The 20,110-nt window shown below is 39.6% G+C and overlaps 2 protein-coding genes across 7 annotated transcripts in view; one reads left to right on the top strand and one right to left on the bottom strand.

Moving 5' to 3' along the window:
* Positions 1-8,045, bottom strand: part of PPAT (phosphoribosyl pyrophosphate amidotransferase) — a 42,432-nt gene extending 34,387 nt beyond the window's left edge. Inside the window, exon 1 of the mRNA XM_054484701.2 lies at positions 7,562-8,045. Coding sequence (XP_054340676.1) covers positions 7,562-7,689 — 128 coding nt within the window. The 5' untranslated portion in view covers positions 7,690-8,045. The remainder of the gene's footprint in view (positions 1-7,561) is intronic.
* The window catches only part of PAICS (phosphoribosylaminoimidazole carboxylase and phosphoribosylaminoimidazolesuccinocarboxamide synthase), a 49,531-nt gene that overhangs the window by 17,678 nt on the left and 11,743 nt on the right, over positions 1-20,110 (top strand). For 2 of the 6 annotated variants that reach the window (XM_054484697.1, XM_063664534.1), the window contains 5 exons: positions 1,189-1,254; positions 3,655-3,782; positions 8,499-8,565; positions 13,867-14,064; positions 18,918-19,096. In XM_054484697.1, coding sequence (XP_054340672.1) covers positions 1,189-1,254; positions 3,655-3,782; positions 8,499-8,565; positions 13,867-14,064; positions 18,918-19,096 — 638 coding nt within the window. Of the gene's footprint in view, positions 1-510; positions 871-1,188; positions 1,255-3,654; positions 3,783-7,961; positions 8,020-8,121; positions 8,141-8,498; positions 8,566-13,866; positions 14,065-18,917; positions 19,097-20,110 lie in introns of those variants that run through there. The other 4 variants (XM_063664535.1, XM_063664537.1, XM_054484698.2 and 1 more) reach the window with 4 other exon arrangements.

Below are 20,110 nucleotides of genomic sequence, written 5' to 3'. Positions count from 1 at the left end.
AGTATGCCTTCCCCCATCACCCCCTGCTGCACATCATCACCCCAAAATAACACTGGGTCCACTGCAGGGTCTAAATTGGTAAATTTTAAATGTCATTTTGATATATGAAGTCTAATAGAGAAGATCTCTATTGTGTATTACCTAAAATGCTTCCTTATACCTGAGTTGGTAGAGAATACAGTAGAGAAAGAAGGAAAATGTCTATGCCCACTTCTCGCTAAAAGAAATTAAGTAAACATTGGGACTTCCTATATTCATAAATATCCAGTGAAGATCGCCTATGATGAAAAGCAGCTAAATTATTCTCACTAATAATGGAGAACAGTCTGTCTTATAATTTTTAGAATATACTGTTTGAATATGGACAGAAAATTTCTTTTGACTCATATTGAAGTTATTATTGTATTCTTGGTGCTTTATGCCATCACAGTTGCTTTAAGTGAATGATAATCAAATACAAGATTTATCTATGTTTGAATAATTATAAATCATGTTGATTTGTAGGTAATCCTTTAGAAGATGCTAAAAGTCATTTACAGATTATAACAGTGAGTGACACAGAGGCTGGAAAATACTGGTGTGACAGTGAGGTCAGAGCACTGATACAAATATGGTCTGATGAAAAAATTAAGCGAATGCTTGAAGGGGCCACAAGAAACAAGAAAATATTTGAGGAAACTGCCAGAAGATTAATGCAGTTTGGGATAGACAGAGACTGGAAACAATGTCATATGAAATATAAAAATTTAAAATGTGAATATAGCATTTTACAAAGAAAAAATGGCAACCCTCCAAGAAAAATGAGATTTTATGAAGAAGTTGACTGCATCCTAAGAAAACCAACTCTCAGAACTGCCGAATGGAAACATGGTAACTTTGGAATCGACATTAACAAAAAAAATTCTAGACATTCCTCTTTGCATTTCCATTTAGCAAGAGAAAAACTCTTTAAAAATGAAATCCTAACACTGTCATATGCTCAAATGACCCTTAAAAATCATTAAAAATAGGTACCTAATTTAAGCCAAGAGTTTCAACTTTTTTCTAAACCTTGTATCAAAATATGTCTTAACTCATTCTTTATTTGTCCACCTGCTTAAGTTTTCTTATTTTAGTATATTTGAATGCTTGAAAACTAATGTGTTTCAAATGATGTCATATGATTCTTTTCCTGTGTTTTTATTTAAGAATTATTTGAAGGTCACAACAAAAGCCAAGGAACTTTGAGCTTCAAGAGAAAAGCACATGAAGATGGTAAGAGCCAGAGAAAAGCCAAGTTTTTCCACACAGTGAAAAAACTTGTTGCTTTTTCCTGATAACAGAGATATTTATTCCTGTCCTTGATAAATTAGACTAAATATATTGTTTATGAACTGTATTAGAGCACAGAATGCTGAGAAATAATTTCTTTCATAGCTCATTGAGTGAAAGTTCCTGCAGGAGCTAGATTTTATATTTTAAAAGAAAAAAGAAAAAAGAGTAAGAATAACACTGAAAGTAAATGAAAACTTGCCCGGAGTTAGGTAACTATTTGGTTATCATGGTCCTTTAAATTGTACTTTACAGTGATTGTTGCAATTATTGTTATCAGATGTAAAAAGAAAAAAATCCACAGTTCTTCAAAGGTAGTCAATAATCAATATAATATTTTAATAAGTCTGAAAGTCAAACTCAGAAGCCAACCTAATAATGGCAGCTGTAATTTCAAAATGACCCATCACAGACATCAGAAAAGATAATATAATGCAATATAGCATGCAGAAGAAAGAAAATGCACACAAGACTAATAAGAAAACCTGAGTTCCAGCCTCTCTTTGACCCTAATTCCTCAACACAGAGCAAATCACTGCTCTCTGGATCTCTAAAATAATCCAGCTTTAATGTCTTATAGATTTATAATTTATGAGATTGTTTTTTAGTTAACACAAAAAACTGAAGAGTAAAACAAAATTTTACAAAGTAGACACACCAAACCCACCATTCAGGACATAAAACTTACTAGCACCCTAAAAGCCTCCCAGTCATTAATCATCCTCCAGCCCCCACAAACATTATCACTATTCTCACTTCTATCACCATAGATTAGTTTGGGATTCATACTATATGTACTTTTCTTTCATTCAACATTGTTTATGACATTCACCCATGACGTTACTCACAACAGTAGTCTGTTATTTTTTATTGCTGTAGAATAGTCCATTGTAAAAATATACATCCCAGCCAGGTGCAGTGGCTCAGGTCTATAATTCCAGCACTCTGGGAGGCCAAGGCAGGAGGATCACTTGAACTCAGGAGTTCAAGACCAGTCTGGGCAACATAGTGAAACCCCCCATCTCAATATTTAATAAATGAATAAACGTATATCCCATTACTTTTTCAAATCTATTTCACTGTTGGACATTTCAGCTGTTTCCAGATTGGGGCTTTTATGAAAAATTGCATGTCTCTCAATGGACATATGTATGCATTTCTGTTGAGTATATACCCAGAAGTGGAAGGCAGGGTCATAGGGCATGCACATATCCAAGCACTGTTCTAAGCACTTTACATATATTAACATATTTAGTCCCAATCACAATCCTATAAGGTAGGTGCTATCATTATACCCAATTTACAGATGAGGAAACTGAGGCATAGAGAAGTCTATGCTCCTGAACCAATAAGGTCTCTGCGAGGGCAGGGACATCTGCCCTGTATGGTAAAGTATTCCCACTGTCTACCACAGTGCCTTAGTAATGTACTTAGATGTACATTATTCCTATTTGTTGAGCTCCTGCTCAACAAATACATTTTGAATAAAGTATTAGCAAATAGCAGAATTCCTCTTCCCCTTATAACCTTTTATCTCAAGTGAACTGAAAAGCGTATTTTTCCATGTCTGGATATAAATTCGAGTCAGATAAAACTCTTGTGCAGTTAACCCTTAGCAGTTTCTCCTTTCAGATTAAACTGCTAAGGGTTAACCGCACAAGAGTATCATTCTGAACCCACTGAATTTGAGCATTAGACCTTACAATATATAAGTCTAGGCCAACAGATGAGGAAACAGACTCAGAAGTTAGGAGACTTGCCCAAAATTAAACTGATGTTACCGGAAAACCTGGGGCTAGATTTCAGTTTGTATATTAAGGAGCTCTTCCCAATATTGACCAGAATGACCAAGCAGTGGTACTTGGAGACTTTTGGGGGCAGGTAAATTCTGCTTCAGACTAATGCAAAAAGCTAAGTTCTAAAAAAATAGTTATAAATGGAAGAATTGAAAACACTTATTTTAAAAAAGAATCACTGAATTATAAAATAACTAAAATCAAAGACTGGTACAATTTGCAAGGACACTTAAAATAAGTCACTCCCTCAAACCAAAATTTACTTGACTTAGATAAAGCTTATAGATTAAGGGAGTATAAAAGTTAAACACTATAGGAATGTTACATATTTGGTCATTTTCAGTCAAATATGAAAATCAAAATTAAGTAAGATGCTCCCTGCCTTAATTTGGCAGCCCAAAGTAAGTTCTCTGACAATCAAATCCTGTGTTCTCCACAAAACTAAATGAAGATTAACTGGGAACTAGATCCATATAAGTTTGACTGAGTGCATCTCTCATTCTCACAAGTGCCTTTCTAGTGGTAATGTTCTGTACTCTGTTTGCAGAACCAGTGTCTACATCTCTTAAAAAAAGTGCTCCTGAGATCATTACAAATCAGTTTCCTCAAAGCATAATAACAGAACCAAAAGATTCTACAGAATGTTTCTGCAGACAGGAAACCCAACTTCATCAGGTAAATCTTATAAATTTTTAGAAGAAGTATGAAAATGTTTGTCATTGTAAGGTTCAATTCCTAACCAGGAGAAGTGACAATTCACTGAATGGAAGGGCATGGTTATCTCCTAACTAATCAAGGAAAGGCTAACTAGCTGATTCATGGCATAAATCTACAGACATTTACTAATTCCTTTTATGGAATCTTCAAATATGTCCAGCCATTCTAGTCTCCATAAAACGTGACTGTGTTTTAAAGATGAAAATGTTTATTCTAAGAAGGGGGTGTCTGGTTTGTTCAGAACTCTGCAAACTACTGAAATGATGTTTTCAGGACCAAAACAGCATTTGGTGATTATATAAATCAGGCATGAAGATACCCACACACATGCATGCACAGTTTACAGCTAAGAGGACGTGAAAATTCCCCTACAGAAAGCAGAGCTACGGAATAAATCTGAAGATAGCCAGAACTGCTAAAAACAGGGAGTACATCTGGATGAACCCATCTGGGTTAAATATTCAGTGCATGACTGCTTAACTAATTGATACTCTATTTATTTTTATATGAAATGGCTAATATACCTTCCAGGTATTCTGTTAACCCCAGGACTAAATGTTTCGGATTAGATTATACCCAAGACAAAAAATTGAACCAAATACAAAGCAAAAGTGATAGAAATCTCACCTTCTAGATTCCATCTTCTTAAAGATAAGGTTGGCCAGGCATGTTGGCTCACGCCTGTAATCTCAGCACTTTGGGAGACCGAGGCAGGTGGATCACTTGAGGCCAGGAGTTCGAGACCAGCCTGGTCAACATGGTGAAACACCATCTCTGCTAAAAATACAAAAATTAGCTGAGTATGGTGGCGGGTGCCTGTAATCCCAGCTACTCGGGAGGCTGAGGCACGAGAATCACTTGAACTTGGGAAACGGAGGTTGCAATGAGCCCAGATCATACCACTGCACTCCAGCCTAGGCGACAGAGTGAGACCCTGTCTCAAAAAAAAAAAAAAAAAAAAAAGGGAGGCCAAGGCAGGCAGATCACGAGGTCAGGAGATCGAGACCATCCTGGCTAACATGGTGAAACCCCGTTTCTACTAATAATACAAAAAATTAGCTGGGCGTGGTGGCGGGCACCTGTAGTCCCAGCTACTCGGGAGGCTGAGGCAGGAGAATGGCGTGAACCCGGTAGGCAGAGCTTGCAGTGAGCAGAGATTGTGCCACTGAACTCCAGCCTGGGAGACAGCTGTCTCAAAAAAAAAAAAAAAAAAAAAAAAAACCAAGAAGATAATGTATAAGAAATTCCTTCATCAAAAAGGAAAAAAACACAATCAAACCTTTTTGCAGTTGTTTTAAAACTAACCAGTGAGTGAATGAGGGTGAGAAAGTGAAAACAGAGCTTTCTGCAACAGACCACCACTTCTCAGAGTACGAGATAGATATATATATATAAAACTAAACTAAAAAAAAAGTTCTTAGTTTTATTCTGGCCCTTATCTATCAGTTTAGAGCAGCAGATAATTGTATTTCCAAGACATAAGGGTGTCATTGTTCTTCCAATCAGAATCAGTCCTCCCAAAGGATGAGCACTTTAGCTCATGTAAAATTTTGAATTGATTATGGGTGAGAACCAGCCCTCTTTGCGCACCTTAATGATTCTATGCCTACACAAGAGAAATTTTAAGTTGTTTTTCAGTAATACATTTGTTCCTCAAAACCACATAATCACATCATTATTGCCCTTATCTGGTATTATTTAATCTTATAATTCTTTCACAGAAAAGCAACTATAGAAAACAGATATATGTAACCAGGAATCAAATTGTATTCATTAAAAAAAAAAAGAAAGAAAAAACCTATAACCATGAATACCAAGTATTTTCCTAAACTGGGTACTAAAACTCCAACCAGTGCTAAATATCTAAGTTAAAAAAAAAAAAAAAAAAAAAAAAAAGCCTCTTTTTCTTCAGGCACACATTTAAAGGGAAGGAGAAAGGGGGATGAAAATTTCTTGAATAACTTTGGCAAAAAAAGTAAATATAGTGAAGTACAGTTCATACATATTTTCTACAGACCACCAGGCAACCCTAAAGACCTCTAGATTCTCCCCCACCCCCATGACAGAGTATCCAAAATAACAATTTTTTTTTTTTGAGACGGAGTCTCGCTCTGTCGCCCAGGCTGGAGTGCAGTGGCGTGATCTCTGCTCTCTGGAACCTAAGCCTCCCGGGTTCAAGCGATTCTCCTGCCTCAGCCTCCGGAGTAGCTAGGACTACAGGAGCGCATCACCACGCCCAGCTAATTTTTGTATTTTTAGTAGAGATGGGGTTTCACCATGTTGGCCAGGATGGTCTCGATCTCTTGACCTCGTGATCCGCCCGCCTCGGCCTCCCAAAGTGCTGGGATCACAGGCGTGAGCCACCGCGCCTGGCCACAACTTACAAGAATGTTACAAACTAATGTTGCTCACAACTACCACATAATCAAGAGTTTACTTTCTCCTTGGATTATATAACTAATTTTCTCAATAAATTTTTTTCTAAAAAACAAGAAATCTGTTATGGTCAACCCACAATTATCCAAGATTGGAGCTACGCAAGTTAAAAATATTCTTTTTGATGCTTCCCACATTCTCAGCTCTTTAGTAAACAAGGAATACACAAAATGTGAAACTGAAATTCAAGTATCTGGGACAATGAAAACAGTAAAAAGTACTTCTAATTTAAGTTTGGTGGAGGGAAAGCTAATCATTTGGAATGCGTTTATACATGTTGCACCCATTTTGCTGTTACGTGTTATTGCCAAGTTCCTTAACTGTAGTGTAAGTTGTTACTACTGTCTTGCCTTATGGAAACTGTAATACTTTCAGTAAGAATATCAAACCCAGGTTTGTTTTTCTTATCCTAGTGTAATAATTTATATCAACTTCCAGTTAAGTCGGGTAGTAAGAAAAGGAAAGATCACCGAAGCAAAGTAATTTTTTTTTTAACTCGAAGGGCTCTCCCAATTTTTCAAAATCAAGTGTATGGATCTTGGCATAGAGACACTACTCCCGTGTCCCCCTTTTGAAGAAGGGAGTTACTTTTTGTCATGTTATTACCAACGTTTTCATTTATTAGGCAAGACGTCTACCGATGAATCTTTTCCAGATGCACTATTCCCTAGGGTTGGCTTATTTTCACTTAATTTATATGAGATCTACTACCAGTAGTCATTCTCAACATCAACTACTCATCTTTCCCTGGGTCTGAAGTCTAGTATCCTCAAGTTCCCATGGCGATAACTACTTTCAAACCCATAATCTGCTCAATAGCTCTGCCCTTGCAAACAAAAGCTTGTGGTGGTTGGAGGCCCCGCGCGAAAACCTTTAGGTGTTGAAGGACCTGGACTGGCCGTGCCACGCCACACTAGCCTATTACAGGAGCAGCCACAGGCTCGGGGAGACTAGAACCCGCATGCAGTCGGGGAGGAGCCCTGACCCAGCTAGACCAAGCAAACCGGCGCTTTACAAGCTGGCCAGCCTCTGGATGGGTGCACAGACCGGGGTGCGGGGAGGCAGAGAGCCCCTAAAAGGCATAAGTGGCTGGGAGGGTGGGCAGGACAGGCTAAAGTTCATGGAAGCGAGGTGCCCCTCGTGCACGCCTAGGCAACCCGGTCGACGCCACAGGCAGGTACCGGTTCAGGTCGGAGAGGTCGGTCCTCTCCGCCCTCGGGCGCTCATGAGAATGCCGACTGCGGGAAGTGGCTCCGAGAGATGGAAACGCACGCCCCCGCCACCCCCACCCTGTTGCTCACCGGTGCTGCAGCCCCACGAGTCCCAGAGTGATCACATGCGGCACATCCAGCTGCGTGGGCCACTCTCCTGACGCGATGCACCCGAACACGCCACATTCCTCTCGGATCCCCAACTCCTCCAGCTCCATGTCGCCGCCGAAAGCACGTGGAAGGACCTGCCGCTGCGGCCAAGGTGTAAGCACCAACCAGCTGCCAGCTCCGCCAGACGAGCTCAGAAGCTCGCGCTCGCTACAGGCGCTTCCTTCCCGAGGGTGGCCCCAGCTACTGCGGCGGCGCGCGCTGTCCCTAGGTGGCGGGGCCAGCTCAGCCCTGCTCCGCCCCCTCCGAGCCCACCAACGAGCGAGGGCGGAGGGGCGGTCCCGCGGCTGAGGGGCGTGGTCACGGATGCTGTACGATGGAGCTAGCCTTCCCTTAAGAGGTGCCTGGAAAGCTGTATTTGCTGCACGTGGAAATCTCCGGTATTTTCCAGCACCCAACACTAGCGTAATGGGAGTAACGGACTTAACGTCATTTCTCTTTCAGAGCAGTTAGCCTTCATATGCCCTTCCCTGCATGCTTCCCCCAGGCCGTCGAGACTTGGTACGCTCCAACCTCTGAGCCGCTCCCGCAGCCGAGAAGGGGCCGGGGTATGCGAGCTTCCGCAGAGTGGGGAGGGGCAGCCAGTGCGCGCCACTTTTCTCCTGTCCCGGCACTGCGCCAGCGCGGGGCGGCCCGGAGGCGGGGTCGCGTCGCTGCGCCTGCGCGGCGGGAAGCCAGCGGGGCGTCGTTTCGTCCGACATCCACGTTTCAGTCTCCGCCTATACCCCTCCGGGTTCGGCCGCTGTAGCGAAGCTCGAAAAGAGTGGCGCAGGGTCGCGCGGCCCCGCCAGGGGGCGTGTCTGTGGGCCGCGCCTCCTTCCCCGCCCAGCGAAGCTCTCTGACCACCCCTCTTTTCTAGAGTTCTGTCTCGCTTCCCGGCGCAGTCGCAGCCCTCAGCCCACTCAGGATAATGGCGACAGCTGAGGGTAAGTAACAGGGATCCGGGCCCTTCGAGGTCTCCCTGACCCCCAGACCGTGAGCTCGCGGCCACGGGCGGGCCGCGAAACTCTGTCCGGCCTCCCTGCAGCCGCGCCTCTAGGCAGCCGCGTGGGCGCACACGTGGCCCAGGCGTTCCCGGGCCTCCCCGAACTTTACTGCCTCCGGGATGGGGAGAAGGAGCAAAGTAGAGGAGAACGAGAAATGGCCAAGGGGTGGAAAGGTGCCTGGAAGTATTATTTATAATCAATAGCTATTGCAAAATACAAGCAAATCAGTCTTGATTCGTCAAAACCTGAGTTTTGCTTTGCCCGTTAGGTTAATGACCTTTCTAAGAAGGTTAATAATTGAAACTTTTGAAAACCTGTCAAGAGGCCGGGCCTGGTGGCTCACGCCTGTAATCCCAGCACTTTGGGAGGCCAAGGCGGGCGGATCAGTCAGTAGTACGAGACCAGCCTGGCCAACATGGCGAAACCCCATCTCTTACTAAAAATACAAAAAATTAGCCGGACGTGGTGGCGCGCGCCTGTAATCCCAGCTACGCAGGAGGCTGAGGTAGGAGAATCGCTTGAACCCGGAGGCGGAGGTTGCAGTGAGCCGAGATCGCGCCACTGCACTCCAGCCTGGGCGACAAAGCGACACTCCGTCTCAAAAAAAAAAAAGAAAAAGTAAAACCTGTCCAGGGTGTGTGTGTGTGTAAGTAGTCTTCGATGCCATGGTTGTGTGTGTGTGCACGCGCGCGTGTTGAAGTAGTCTTTGATGCCGCGATAGCTTGGGGGGGTGTGTGTACGTGCGTGTGCTTGTTTAAGTAGTCTTTGATGTCATGGGTGTGTGTGTGTGTGCGCGCGCGCGTGTTGAAGTCTGATTCCATGATGGCTGGGGAGGGGGTGTGTTTTTAAGTAGTCTGATGCCATGATGGGGTGTGTGTGTGTGTGTTCCAGTAGTCTTTGATGCCATGATGGCTTTGAAGAACTCCAAAACCTTTAGGCAAAAAAGTTGCACTATCAGGAAAGATTGTTCTTGCTGTTTATGCTGGAAAAAAACAAACGTTGGTTTGTTCCACACACCCAGTTGCAATATGTATAGTGAGCCAAATTGCTTTTGTGGCTGCTGGGTACATTCTTTTCCACATAGAAAGTAACTGAATTTAGATTTTAAAAAGCTGTAGACTCAGGCCGGGCGCTGTGGCTCACGCCTGTAATCCCCAGCACTTTGGGAGGCCGAGGCGGGCGGATCACGAGGTCAGGAGATCGAGATCATCCCGGCCAACATGGTGAAACCCCGGCTCTACTAAAAATGCAAAAATTTGCTGGACTTGGTGGTGTATGCCTGTAATCCTAGCTACTTGGGAACCTGAGGCAGGAGAATCACTTGAACCGGAGAGTCAGAGGTTGCAGTGAGCCGGGATCGCGCCACCGCACTCCAGCCTGGCGACAGAGAGAGACTCTGTCTCAAAAAAAAAAAAAGCTGTAGACTCAGCAAAAAAGATTCAGATGATATTGAGTATCAACTCCCTAGAATCAAGGCAAGGACCAGAATTTTTCTCGCAATCATGGTACCTGTACCTCCAAAATGGCAAATCTCTAAAATCTTTGCTCTTCCACTTCTTTCCATTTGTGTACCGTTGGCAGGTTGATTTTTCTTAAATGTCACTTTTATGGTCTCTAAAAGGCAAAAGTGTTTCACTGGCATCTCTAGAGATGTTAAATCCAGTCTGCCAGTCTGAAATCCCTTTTCGTTCAAATCCTGAATACTGCTATCCTTTCTACCTCTTCAGCCCTAACTTTGATTTTTCTCTCCTGTGAATCCTTTAGCTATGTTCCAGTCAGGTTAATTCACCAAAGTTTGTTTTTTATTATATACATTTTATTTATATTATTTTTCCCAGAACATTGCTGGCTAATGGAAATATGATGTAAATTTGTCTTCTATGAGCCACATTTTAAAAACTAAAATAATAAAAAACTGGTGCAATGTGTTTATATATACATATGTGTGTGTATATATATATATATATAAAGGTTTTTTTTTGTTTTTTTTGGTTTGTTTTGCTTTGTTTTTGTTTTTGAAATGGAGTCTCGCTCTGTGTGGCCCAGGCTGGAGTGCAGTGGCAAGATCTCAGCTCACTGCACCCTCCACTTCCCAGGTTCAAGTGATTCTCCTGCCTCAGCCCCCCAAATAGCTGGGATTACAGGCACGCTCCACCATACCCAGCTAATTTTTTTTTGTATTTTTTAGTAGAGTCAGGGTTTTGCCATGTTGGCCAAGCTGGTCTCAAACTCCTGACCTCAAGTGGTCTGCCTGTCTCAGCCTCCCAAAGTGCTGGGATTACAGGCGTGAGCCCGTTTTAATATATTTTATTTAACCCTATATACACAAAATACATTTCAACATGGAGTCAAGATGAAAAATTGTTTAGATATTTTACAATTTTTTATATCGAATGCAGCATATATTTTAACAAATGACATTTCAACTTGTAATAGCCACATTTCTAGTGGCTGCCTTATTGGACAGCAGAGTCCTAGAATTTTCTTATCCTTTGTGTAAATTCTGTGCTTTCCCAGACTCTTAAATTTCAATTCCATGAATCATTTTCAGTCCTCATCAATCTTTCCAGAATTCATCTACAAATTTATAGCAATCATTTTAGCACTTGCAGTGTATGTCACGTATGGTTGTTTCTTACGTTGTTTCTACCCATTAATTGAAATTCCTTCCCTATTTAATGGCTAAGTAATACAGATTCTACTAAACTAAGGGGAGGGGCATTAGATACAAACTTTGCCCAGGCTTACTGCATATTAATATATATAAATGTTGATTTCTTTATCTGATCTGAGCACTGTTTTTTTTGTTTTTGTTTTTGTTTTTTCTTGAGACGGAGTCTCCCTCTCTTGCCCAGGCTGGAGTGCAGTGGCACCATCTCAGCTCACTGCAACCTCTCCCTTTCAGGTTCAAGCGATTTTCCTGCCTCAGCCTCCCGAGTAGCAAGGATTACAGGCGTGCACCAACACATCCGGCTAATTTTTGTAATTTTAGTAGAGACAGGGTTTTACCATGTTGGTCAGCCTGGTCTTGAACTCCTAACCTCAAGTGATCTGCCCGCCTCGGCCTCCCAAAGTGCTGGGATTACAGGCATGAGCCACTGTTCCCGGCCCACTGTTCTTTACTCTTCCCTCTCTTTTATCCTCCATGATGAATTCTCAAAGCTACTATCTTAAATATCTTGCATCTTTGCCCACTACTCTTTCCTTAGACCAAGACATTTCTTTTTCTTTTCCTTTTCTTTATTGAGGCAGGGTCTCACTCTATCACCCAGGCTTGAGTGAAATAGTGCAAATCTTGGCCCACTGCAGCCTCGACCTCCCCGGGTAGCTGAGACTACAGGCATGCATCACCATGCTGGGCTAATTTTTGTTTTTTTGGTAGAGATGGGATTTTGCCATGTTGCCCAGGCTGGTCTTGAACTCCTGAGCTAAAGCAATCTGCCCTCCTTGGCTTCCTAAAGTGCTGAGATTACAGATGTGAGCCACTGCACCTGGCCAGACGTTTCTTGTTGAAGTTACTGCAACAGCATCCTAACTGGTCTTCCAAGCTCTAGCTTTTGTTCACTCACCCCTTCCTCCCTTCATTGTCCATACAGGAGCCATAATGATCTTTCCAAATACCGTTTTGCTTTAGCACTTAAAAGCCTTATAGCTCTTCTTAGGTTAAAGTCTAAACTCAATCAGCATGGCTTGTGAAACAAGAAGGATGTGTAGCAAAATGGAAGGGAAGTTTTCCAGGCCTAGGAAAGAAGAGATTGTCAGAAGCTAGGGGAAGGTTGTATAAGAATTAAAGATGTTGGAGTTCTAGATAGGAAATAGACAAATAAGAGTTTGGAGCAGTAAGCCAGGGCTGTATCTTAAAGAGACTTTTAAATCATGTTAATGAGTCTAGACATTACATTAGGGAGAGTAGAGATTCATCCTCTAGATTAGGTGCCCTACAGTGGCAACTGTTAACTAAATTACAACTACTTTGTTTAATGGTTACCTCCACTAGCTGGTGATGTGGCCCCGTCCAACTCTTAAGTCTTGTCTCCTGCCATTCTTTTCTACAACTTAGCTGCAGCCCCCACCCCTTCCCCTGCCCAACAGCAATGTACATATACCCAGAGCTCCAGCTCCAACCAGACTGAAGTTCTGCAATCCACTTTGACCACCTTGTATTTATTCATCAACACTACCTACCCCTTTCTCTCCTTTGGCTAAATTTTGATCATTCTTCAGATTTCAACCTGTCACTTTCTTGTAGACTTCCTTTTCTAATGTCTAGACTAGTCCCATAGTCTGTATTTATTGCATTCTATTATTATGATGTCTTATTTAATATCAGCTCCCCTCAGACTCAGGTCTCTTGAGAACAGGAATTATTATTTACTGGTACATCCCTTGGCACATGGATACACTGGGAAAATGTTGATACTGAGAGTGTTGTGGAAGTATGAGGGTTGATTTCTCTCTTTCGAAATTTTAAGTTCCTAAACATCTATTATCTTTACTCTTTCTCTAAATCATCCTTTTGTGTACTTCTTAGGTCTTGTGACCAGCATCAAAATTGGATTCCTTTGTGCTCACTTTCTCACAATTTGTTACAACTGTTAGTGAAGAGAAAGGATTAATGGGGGCAGGGACAGGATTAAGAAATAGAGAGGGATGCTTCCAAATGTGCTAACTTCAATGGGATGGCATGCCTTCTCTTGAATATTAACTTGAAATCAAGAAACTCATCTGGCTGAATGTTCCCATTTTGCCTACAAGAAAGCAAATATCAGCAAAAATCGCATATTTTTTCCTGCAAGATAGTTTAGATACTATACTGTGAGTGTGTCTGTGAAAACACTAGTATAGTTACATTACTTTAAGTGGGTCTTAATTAATTTTAATTCTAGTTCAGTTCTGCCATGAGAGGCAGGTTAATAGTGGAAAGAGCACAGGATTTGATGTCAGAGGAGTTAGGATTTTATCTACCTCTTATATTTCCTAACTGCATGACCCTCAACCCTTTTGTTTTCTGCTTTACTAATTTCTACAATTATTTATGTAATTAAAATTCTTCACAAAATCATATGAATCAAATGTGATATGAGAAATACATTGTAGAGTATATGGTTTTATACAGATGATTTAATTTTTATTAATATTACTTAATCACTGTATATTAACAGATTAATTGTTCTAGGTGATTTAGTCTTCAGCATTCAGGAAATTTCTGAATTTTGGTCTATTTCCATTTTATTTCCACAGTACTGAACATTGGTAAAAAATTGTATGAGGGTAAAACAAAAGAAGTCTACGAATTGTTAGATAGTCCAGGAAAAGTCCTCCTGCAGTCCAAGGACCAGATTACAGCAGGAAATGCAGCTAGAAAGAATCACCTGGAAGGAAAAGCTGCAATCTCAAATAAAATCACCAGTTGTATTTTTCAGTTATTACAGGAAGCAGGTAAGCAGCTCCCTCAAAGTCGCTTCTCTCACCTTCTCTGGTAAGCATGTTGATGTCTTTCATGTGAAGTCGGCATTAAGATGAACAACTTGTTTGCAGATGTCTCAAAAGCTAAGTGAATTTAAATCAAACCAAGAACTCTTAAACTTCACTATAACACCTTATTTGGTTTGGGATTATTAGTATCATTGAATTAAAAGGAATCTTAACAAGTTTGCTGTAATCTTTATCTGGCACATGCACTCTCTATGCAGCTTACCTCTCCAAGGCCATCTTCACTTTAAGGAATTTAACTATGAAGGAAACCCATTTTAATGTTAAGCAGTTCTAACAGATGAACTGAAATTTACTCCCTGTAATTCTGTACAAATGGTCTTTGTTCTGCCTCTGGGAGATAATACAGAATTTCAAATTCCTCTTCCACTTGAAAGCCCTGAAAAGTAGTTGAAGACAGCAACCAAACCTTCTCCTCCTGCCATTCCCCAAGTGAGATATTTGAACTAAAACCCCAGAGCGCCCTCCTGTTCAAAAACTGAAGGAAGGCTCTATTTTCAATAGAGAAATAGATTCAAAAGACCAAATGAAGATCAGAACATTGTGTGGTGGGTATTTGAAGCAAAGGGAAGGAAATTAGGATAAAGGGGTTTTCTGCAGGGATTTAGTCAGTTGCTGGTTGGTCTGTAGTATATGAAATTTCAGCTAGGAAAAGATTTGAACTCTTTCCGCACAGTGTAAATAGCCTCATTGCTTTGGATCATTCAACCTACGAAGGCTTACCTACGAAATAAAAGCTTTTTATCATTCTTACCAATTCTAATTTTATAATTTAATAACTTTCCTTACTTTTAATTCCAATATTCCCAGTTGCCCTTTCATTTCTTAGAGTTTCTAGTAGCACTAATCTTTCTTAAATTCAAAAGGGGATTTAATGCTTTTGTTTTCAGTTAAGTTAGATGTACCTGTCTTCCACAAAATAACAAGGTAATGTAATTTAAATACATTGTCAGTGCATTCCTGGAGTAGTTTTGTCTCTTCCAAAGTATCCTATTTCACAATTTTGATTAATGTGAAAAAAATATAATTGCAAACCTGGATTGTCATCTACATCATAAATTCCTCTATGTTGTGAAAGTGAGTGTATTGCTATAAATTTAAAGGATCTTCCAGAATTCCTAAGTTACAGAATCTAAGATTTTTATTTCAAGGTTTCTTGATTGGTAGCTTCCCAATGACTGAGGTAATTTCTAAAGAGAGCATCAAATTAATTTTGGGTTCCTTTTGCAATACCAATAAGTGTTCCATCTATTTATTTAATTAATTTATTTATTTATTTTAAGTCAGAATCTTGCTTTGTTGCCCAGGCTGGAGTGCAGTGGCACAATCTCAGATTACTGCAACCTCCATCTCCTGGGTTCAAGCGATTCTCATGCCTCAGCCTCCCAAGTAGCTGGGATTAGTTATAGGTGCATGCCACCATACCCGGCTAATTTTTGTATTTTTAGTAGAGACGAGGTTTTGCCATATTGGCCAGGCTGGTTTCAAACTGCTGGCCTTAGGTGATCCACCCGCATTGGCCTCCCAAAGTGCTGGGATTACAGGCGTGAGCCACCACAACCAGCCTGTTCCATTGATTTTTTTTTTTTTTTCTTCCCAAGTTTTAACTCTCCCCATTCACTTAAACATTTTTTAAAGTGCTTAACTCTTTAAAATGTTAGCAGTCAGAAGATTACTTTCTGTGTACCCTTGGTAGTTTCACATAGCTACGGGATTATATTAAGTAATGGAAGATAAAGCCTGACTTTTTATTTGCTTATTTAGTGTATTTTCTGAGTGTATTTACACTCATCCCATTATCCATTTCCAGAACTTTATAACAGGTAAATTAGAGTGACTCAGTTGTGTTATGTTTGTCCAGGACTTTCTGCTTTAACTCTGAAGAGTCCTGTGCTCAGGGGAACAGGGAAGGATGGTTACCTAAATGAAATACTCCAATAATTATCTTTAAACTACTTTATTTGGCACTTAACATAGCTAAAACTTACTTAATTGGTTCACAGGAAATGTTGCAAGATATTTTCCAGATTTTATGTCTAGTACTATGAAACTAAGTAAACCTGAATTTTTTTAAATTTCTAAACAGACTAGTTTTAGGGTACATATTAGGAATTCCATTAAACCTTATGTAATTTTTACTTGCTTAGTCAAATAAATGCCTTATCTAGTTGGCCATCAGTGGTCTATTTAAAACTGTTTTCTTTACAACCAGGGTTGTGTTCCAAATTAAGGTAGAAAGTAGAGAGGAAAGAGCACCGGAATGAGAATCAGAAAATCAGGATTCTACTTTTCTCATTGTCACTCAGGAACAAACTGTAAAGGACTATATAAATAAGAAGTAATCTTTTTCCATGGAAATAGTATAACTGTGTTATAACTGTGTTATACAATTTGTGGATTTGGTTTTATTACTTAAAAATTAAAATCTGGCCTTCTTAGTGATGATGAAATCCCAATTTCCTCACAGAAACTCACTATAATTACATTAAGTGTAATAATAGTATATGAAGAATGGTACTACAGTTGCTAAACCACAGATGGGCATCTGGACCGATCTAAAAGAGGGACGGCCACAGGGACATATGTATTAGCTAGAATTACTATTCTAGCTAATATATGTTCATTGTAATCCAGAGTGTGTCAGTGACATAAACATTTTTTAGTAACCTGGATGAGAGTTTTGAGTTTTGTAGACAACTAAGATAAACAATGGGAATTTTTTTCTTACCATGCGCAGTCATGGAATTTGCTTTCATATTTAGCAGTATTAGAAGCCATCATTATGTCATCTAAACTGAGTCTCTTTTAGAAACTTTTAGGGATTTTTTGTGCAGAGATGATTACCGTAGCTTCATTATGTGCTTTTGGTTCTCCTTGGGGTTGGGGGGTCTCTCTAAGTAGAAGTTATCTTTATATTAAAAACAATAGAATTGGATACTACTATGTCCAGCTTGGTAGACAAATGAGCAAATATATGACTAATGATTAACAGACCTAGAAGAGAAGAGCTCTTGAAACCAAGGATGTAATTACCACCCCAAGTTGAGAATTGATTAAAGTCACCTGTCTATCCATGAGGCTGATCATTCATTAAAAGTTAAACAACAGATTACATCTAATTTTTTTTTAAAAAAAGGTTAAAATGACAGTTTTACTTCCCCTCTTTTCATTTTTTCCTTAGGGTTTCTGTTCATGCAACATACCACAATTCTTTCTCTTTTTCATTTGAGTCTTACGAGTCAGATTCAAAGGGAGGGCAGAGGAAATAGCGTAGGGTTTGGACAGTGCGTTTCAAGTCCAGGCTCCATTACCAAATGGCTACATGACCTAGTTTGTGAAATTACTTCTTTGAGCCTCTGTTTTTTTCACTGTAAAATGTATAAATAATAATACCTACTTCAAGGCCGGGCGCAGTGGCTCACACCTGTAATCCCAGCACCTTGGGAGACTGAGGTAGGCGGATCATGAGATCAGGAGTTCGAGACCAGTCTGACCAACATGATGAAACCCTGTCTCTACTAAAAATACAAAAATTAGCCAGGCGTGGTGGTGCACACCTGTAATCCCAGCTACTCAGGAGGCTGAGGCAGGAGAATCTCTTGAACCCAGGAGGTGGAGGTTGCAGTGAGCCAAGATCATGCCACTGCACTCCAGCCTGGGTGACACTTTGTCTCAAAAAAAAAACAAAAACCAAAAAACAAAAAACCTACCTCAAAATTTTATGCACAGTTATATGAGACAACATATATAAAACACTTAGCACAGTGGAGGGTTTCCATAAATAGAAGCTGCCTTCATAAATGGATGCACACATAACAGCAAAGATCCCCAATTCTTTCCTGATAATAAAAGTTAGACTAGAGGATTAGGTTGGGATTGGAAATAGTAATGCAGGCTGAAAATGAGCGTTATCTCAAACCCATGTAGGTTTCCAGGAGATATTTTAATTCATGTTAATGCTGTAGCATTACTTTGTACTGTGATGTAATAACACTTCCAGGAGAGGCAATACAGCAAAGTGGTTAAGTGGGCGGCCCCTAGAGACAGCGTAGGTTGGAAATCCTGCTTTACCTAATACTAGCTGACATTACTGTTGTATCTCAGTGTCCTTACCTGTTTTGTTGGATTGATCTTAATAGTATCTTATCAGATGTTATGAGGATTAAACAAAAAAGATGTATTTAAAATGGTTGGAACAATATCTGCCATAAAATAGGCTCCTGATATTTTTTAAAAGAAAATTGTGATAAATACATAAAATTTACCGGTTTGACCATTTTTAAGTGTCCAATTCAGTGGCATTATGTGCATTCACAATGTTGTACACTCATCCCATTATCCATTTCCAGAACTTTTTCTCATCCCAAACAAACTGTGTAGCATTAAACAATAACGATTCCTCCCACTCCTCAGCCCTTGGTAACTTCCATTCTCTTTTCTGTCTGAATTTGCCTATTCTAGTTACCTCATATAAGTTGAATCGTAAGTATTTGTTCTTTTGCATTTTGTGTTTTTCATTTAGCCTAGTGTTTTTAAGCTTCATCCATATTATATAGCATGGATGTATCAGGAATTTCGTTCCTTTTTATGGCTGAACAATACATTGTATGTATAGTCATGTGCTGCTTACTGTTTGAGTCAACAACTGACTGCATCTACATTAAATAAAGAGAAAAATTACACTTATTTTTGATAGAGGTTCTTTGTTTCTTGTAAAGGGTAGAGTTTCATTGTGCCTCAGATCTACCTTTTTACATATCATTTCAATACCTTTTTTAACTATGGTTATCAATATGTAGGTATTAAAACTGCCTTCACCAGAAAATGTGGGGAGACAGCTTTCATTGCACCCCAGTGTGAAATGATTCCAATTGAATGGGTTTGCAGAAGAATAGCAACTGGTTCTTTTCTCAAAAGAAATCCTGGTGTCAAGGAAGGATATAAGTTTTACCCACCTAAAGTGGAGTTGTTTTTCAAGGTAATTATCTTATGCCTCTATTTTATGTCTTACTGTAACACGGCAATAAATTTATAATTAGAAACTCTAAAGGTTTAAATATTCAAGCAAAGTTTTTGATATTTTGATATTGCAAATGTCATTCCAAAATTTGTCTTATCTAGTTGCCAATGTCAATAATGTACACTTCCATTAGCAATGATAAATCAAATTTTAAAAAGAAAGCATCTGAAAATCTTACCTTCGAACCAAGATGACTAACAGGAAGAAGAGAAAAGTAACATTTAATTAATTTTTTTAAAATTTAGTTGAAATCTTTTTATATTCTAATACAGGAAAACTATACTAACAATGTCTCTTGTAAGTGAAAATATATAAATAAAGGTTGTAAGAATCAGTGGTTATGAATTTTTGTAGGCTTTACTGCTTTAACCATCTTGATTTATGCTGTTAAGCATAGATCTGCTTGGGAAGCAATATCAGTGTTGCTTTTTAATCAATGAGTTATGTAACTTGTGTGTATTATGATTATATAGATCAAGAATTTATAAAGATATTGTCATATAAAGTTGGGACACTGCTTAGAATAAAATGAAATTATTTCATTTTTTTCACTTACCTCTTTGTCTGAAGTCTCTTGAATTATCAAATAATGTCCCTAAAAAATTATAGTGCTGTATAAATTGTAATAAAAAGTGAGGTCAGGAGGTTATGAGAACTGTGGTTTTGGAAAGATTTGATTGATTAAAATGTGCTTTGGCCTTCCTGTCATGTCTGATGACTGTTATTAAGGAAAAACAAAAATCACAAAGTTAAATTCTGTTTAAATTGGTTTATAGAGGTTAAATTCTTTGAAATACTTTGTGACCTAGAATAAGTTACTCACCTAAATACTTTGAATTTTAAAGTGCTATTGAGAGTAAACAAATTAAGAGTAATAGTTTTTTCTGATTGCAGGAGCTAACTAGGAAAAAAAAAAAAAGGAGTAATAATTGCTTTGAATTAAGGAGTATCGTAAACAAAAAATTTCTTTAG

This window comes from Pongo pygmaeus, chromosome 3 (assembly GCF_028885625.2).
Source record: "Pongo pygmaeus isolate AG05252 chromosome 3, NHGRI_mPonPyg2-v2.0_pri, whole genome shotgun sequence".
In the NCBI taxonomy this organism is placed as follows: Eukaryota; Metazoa; Chordata; class Mammalia; order Primates; family Hominidae; genus Pongo; species Pongo pygmaeus.
The sequence above is the reverse complement of the archived record's forward strand: the minus strand, read 5'-3'. Positions and strand labels throughout refer to the sequence as shown.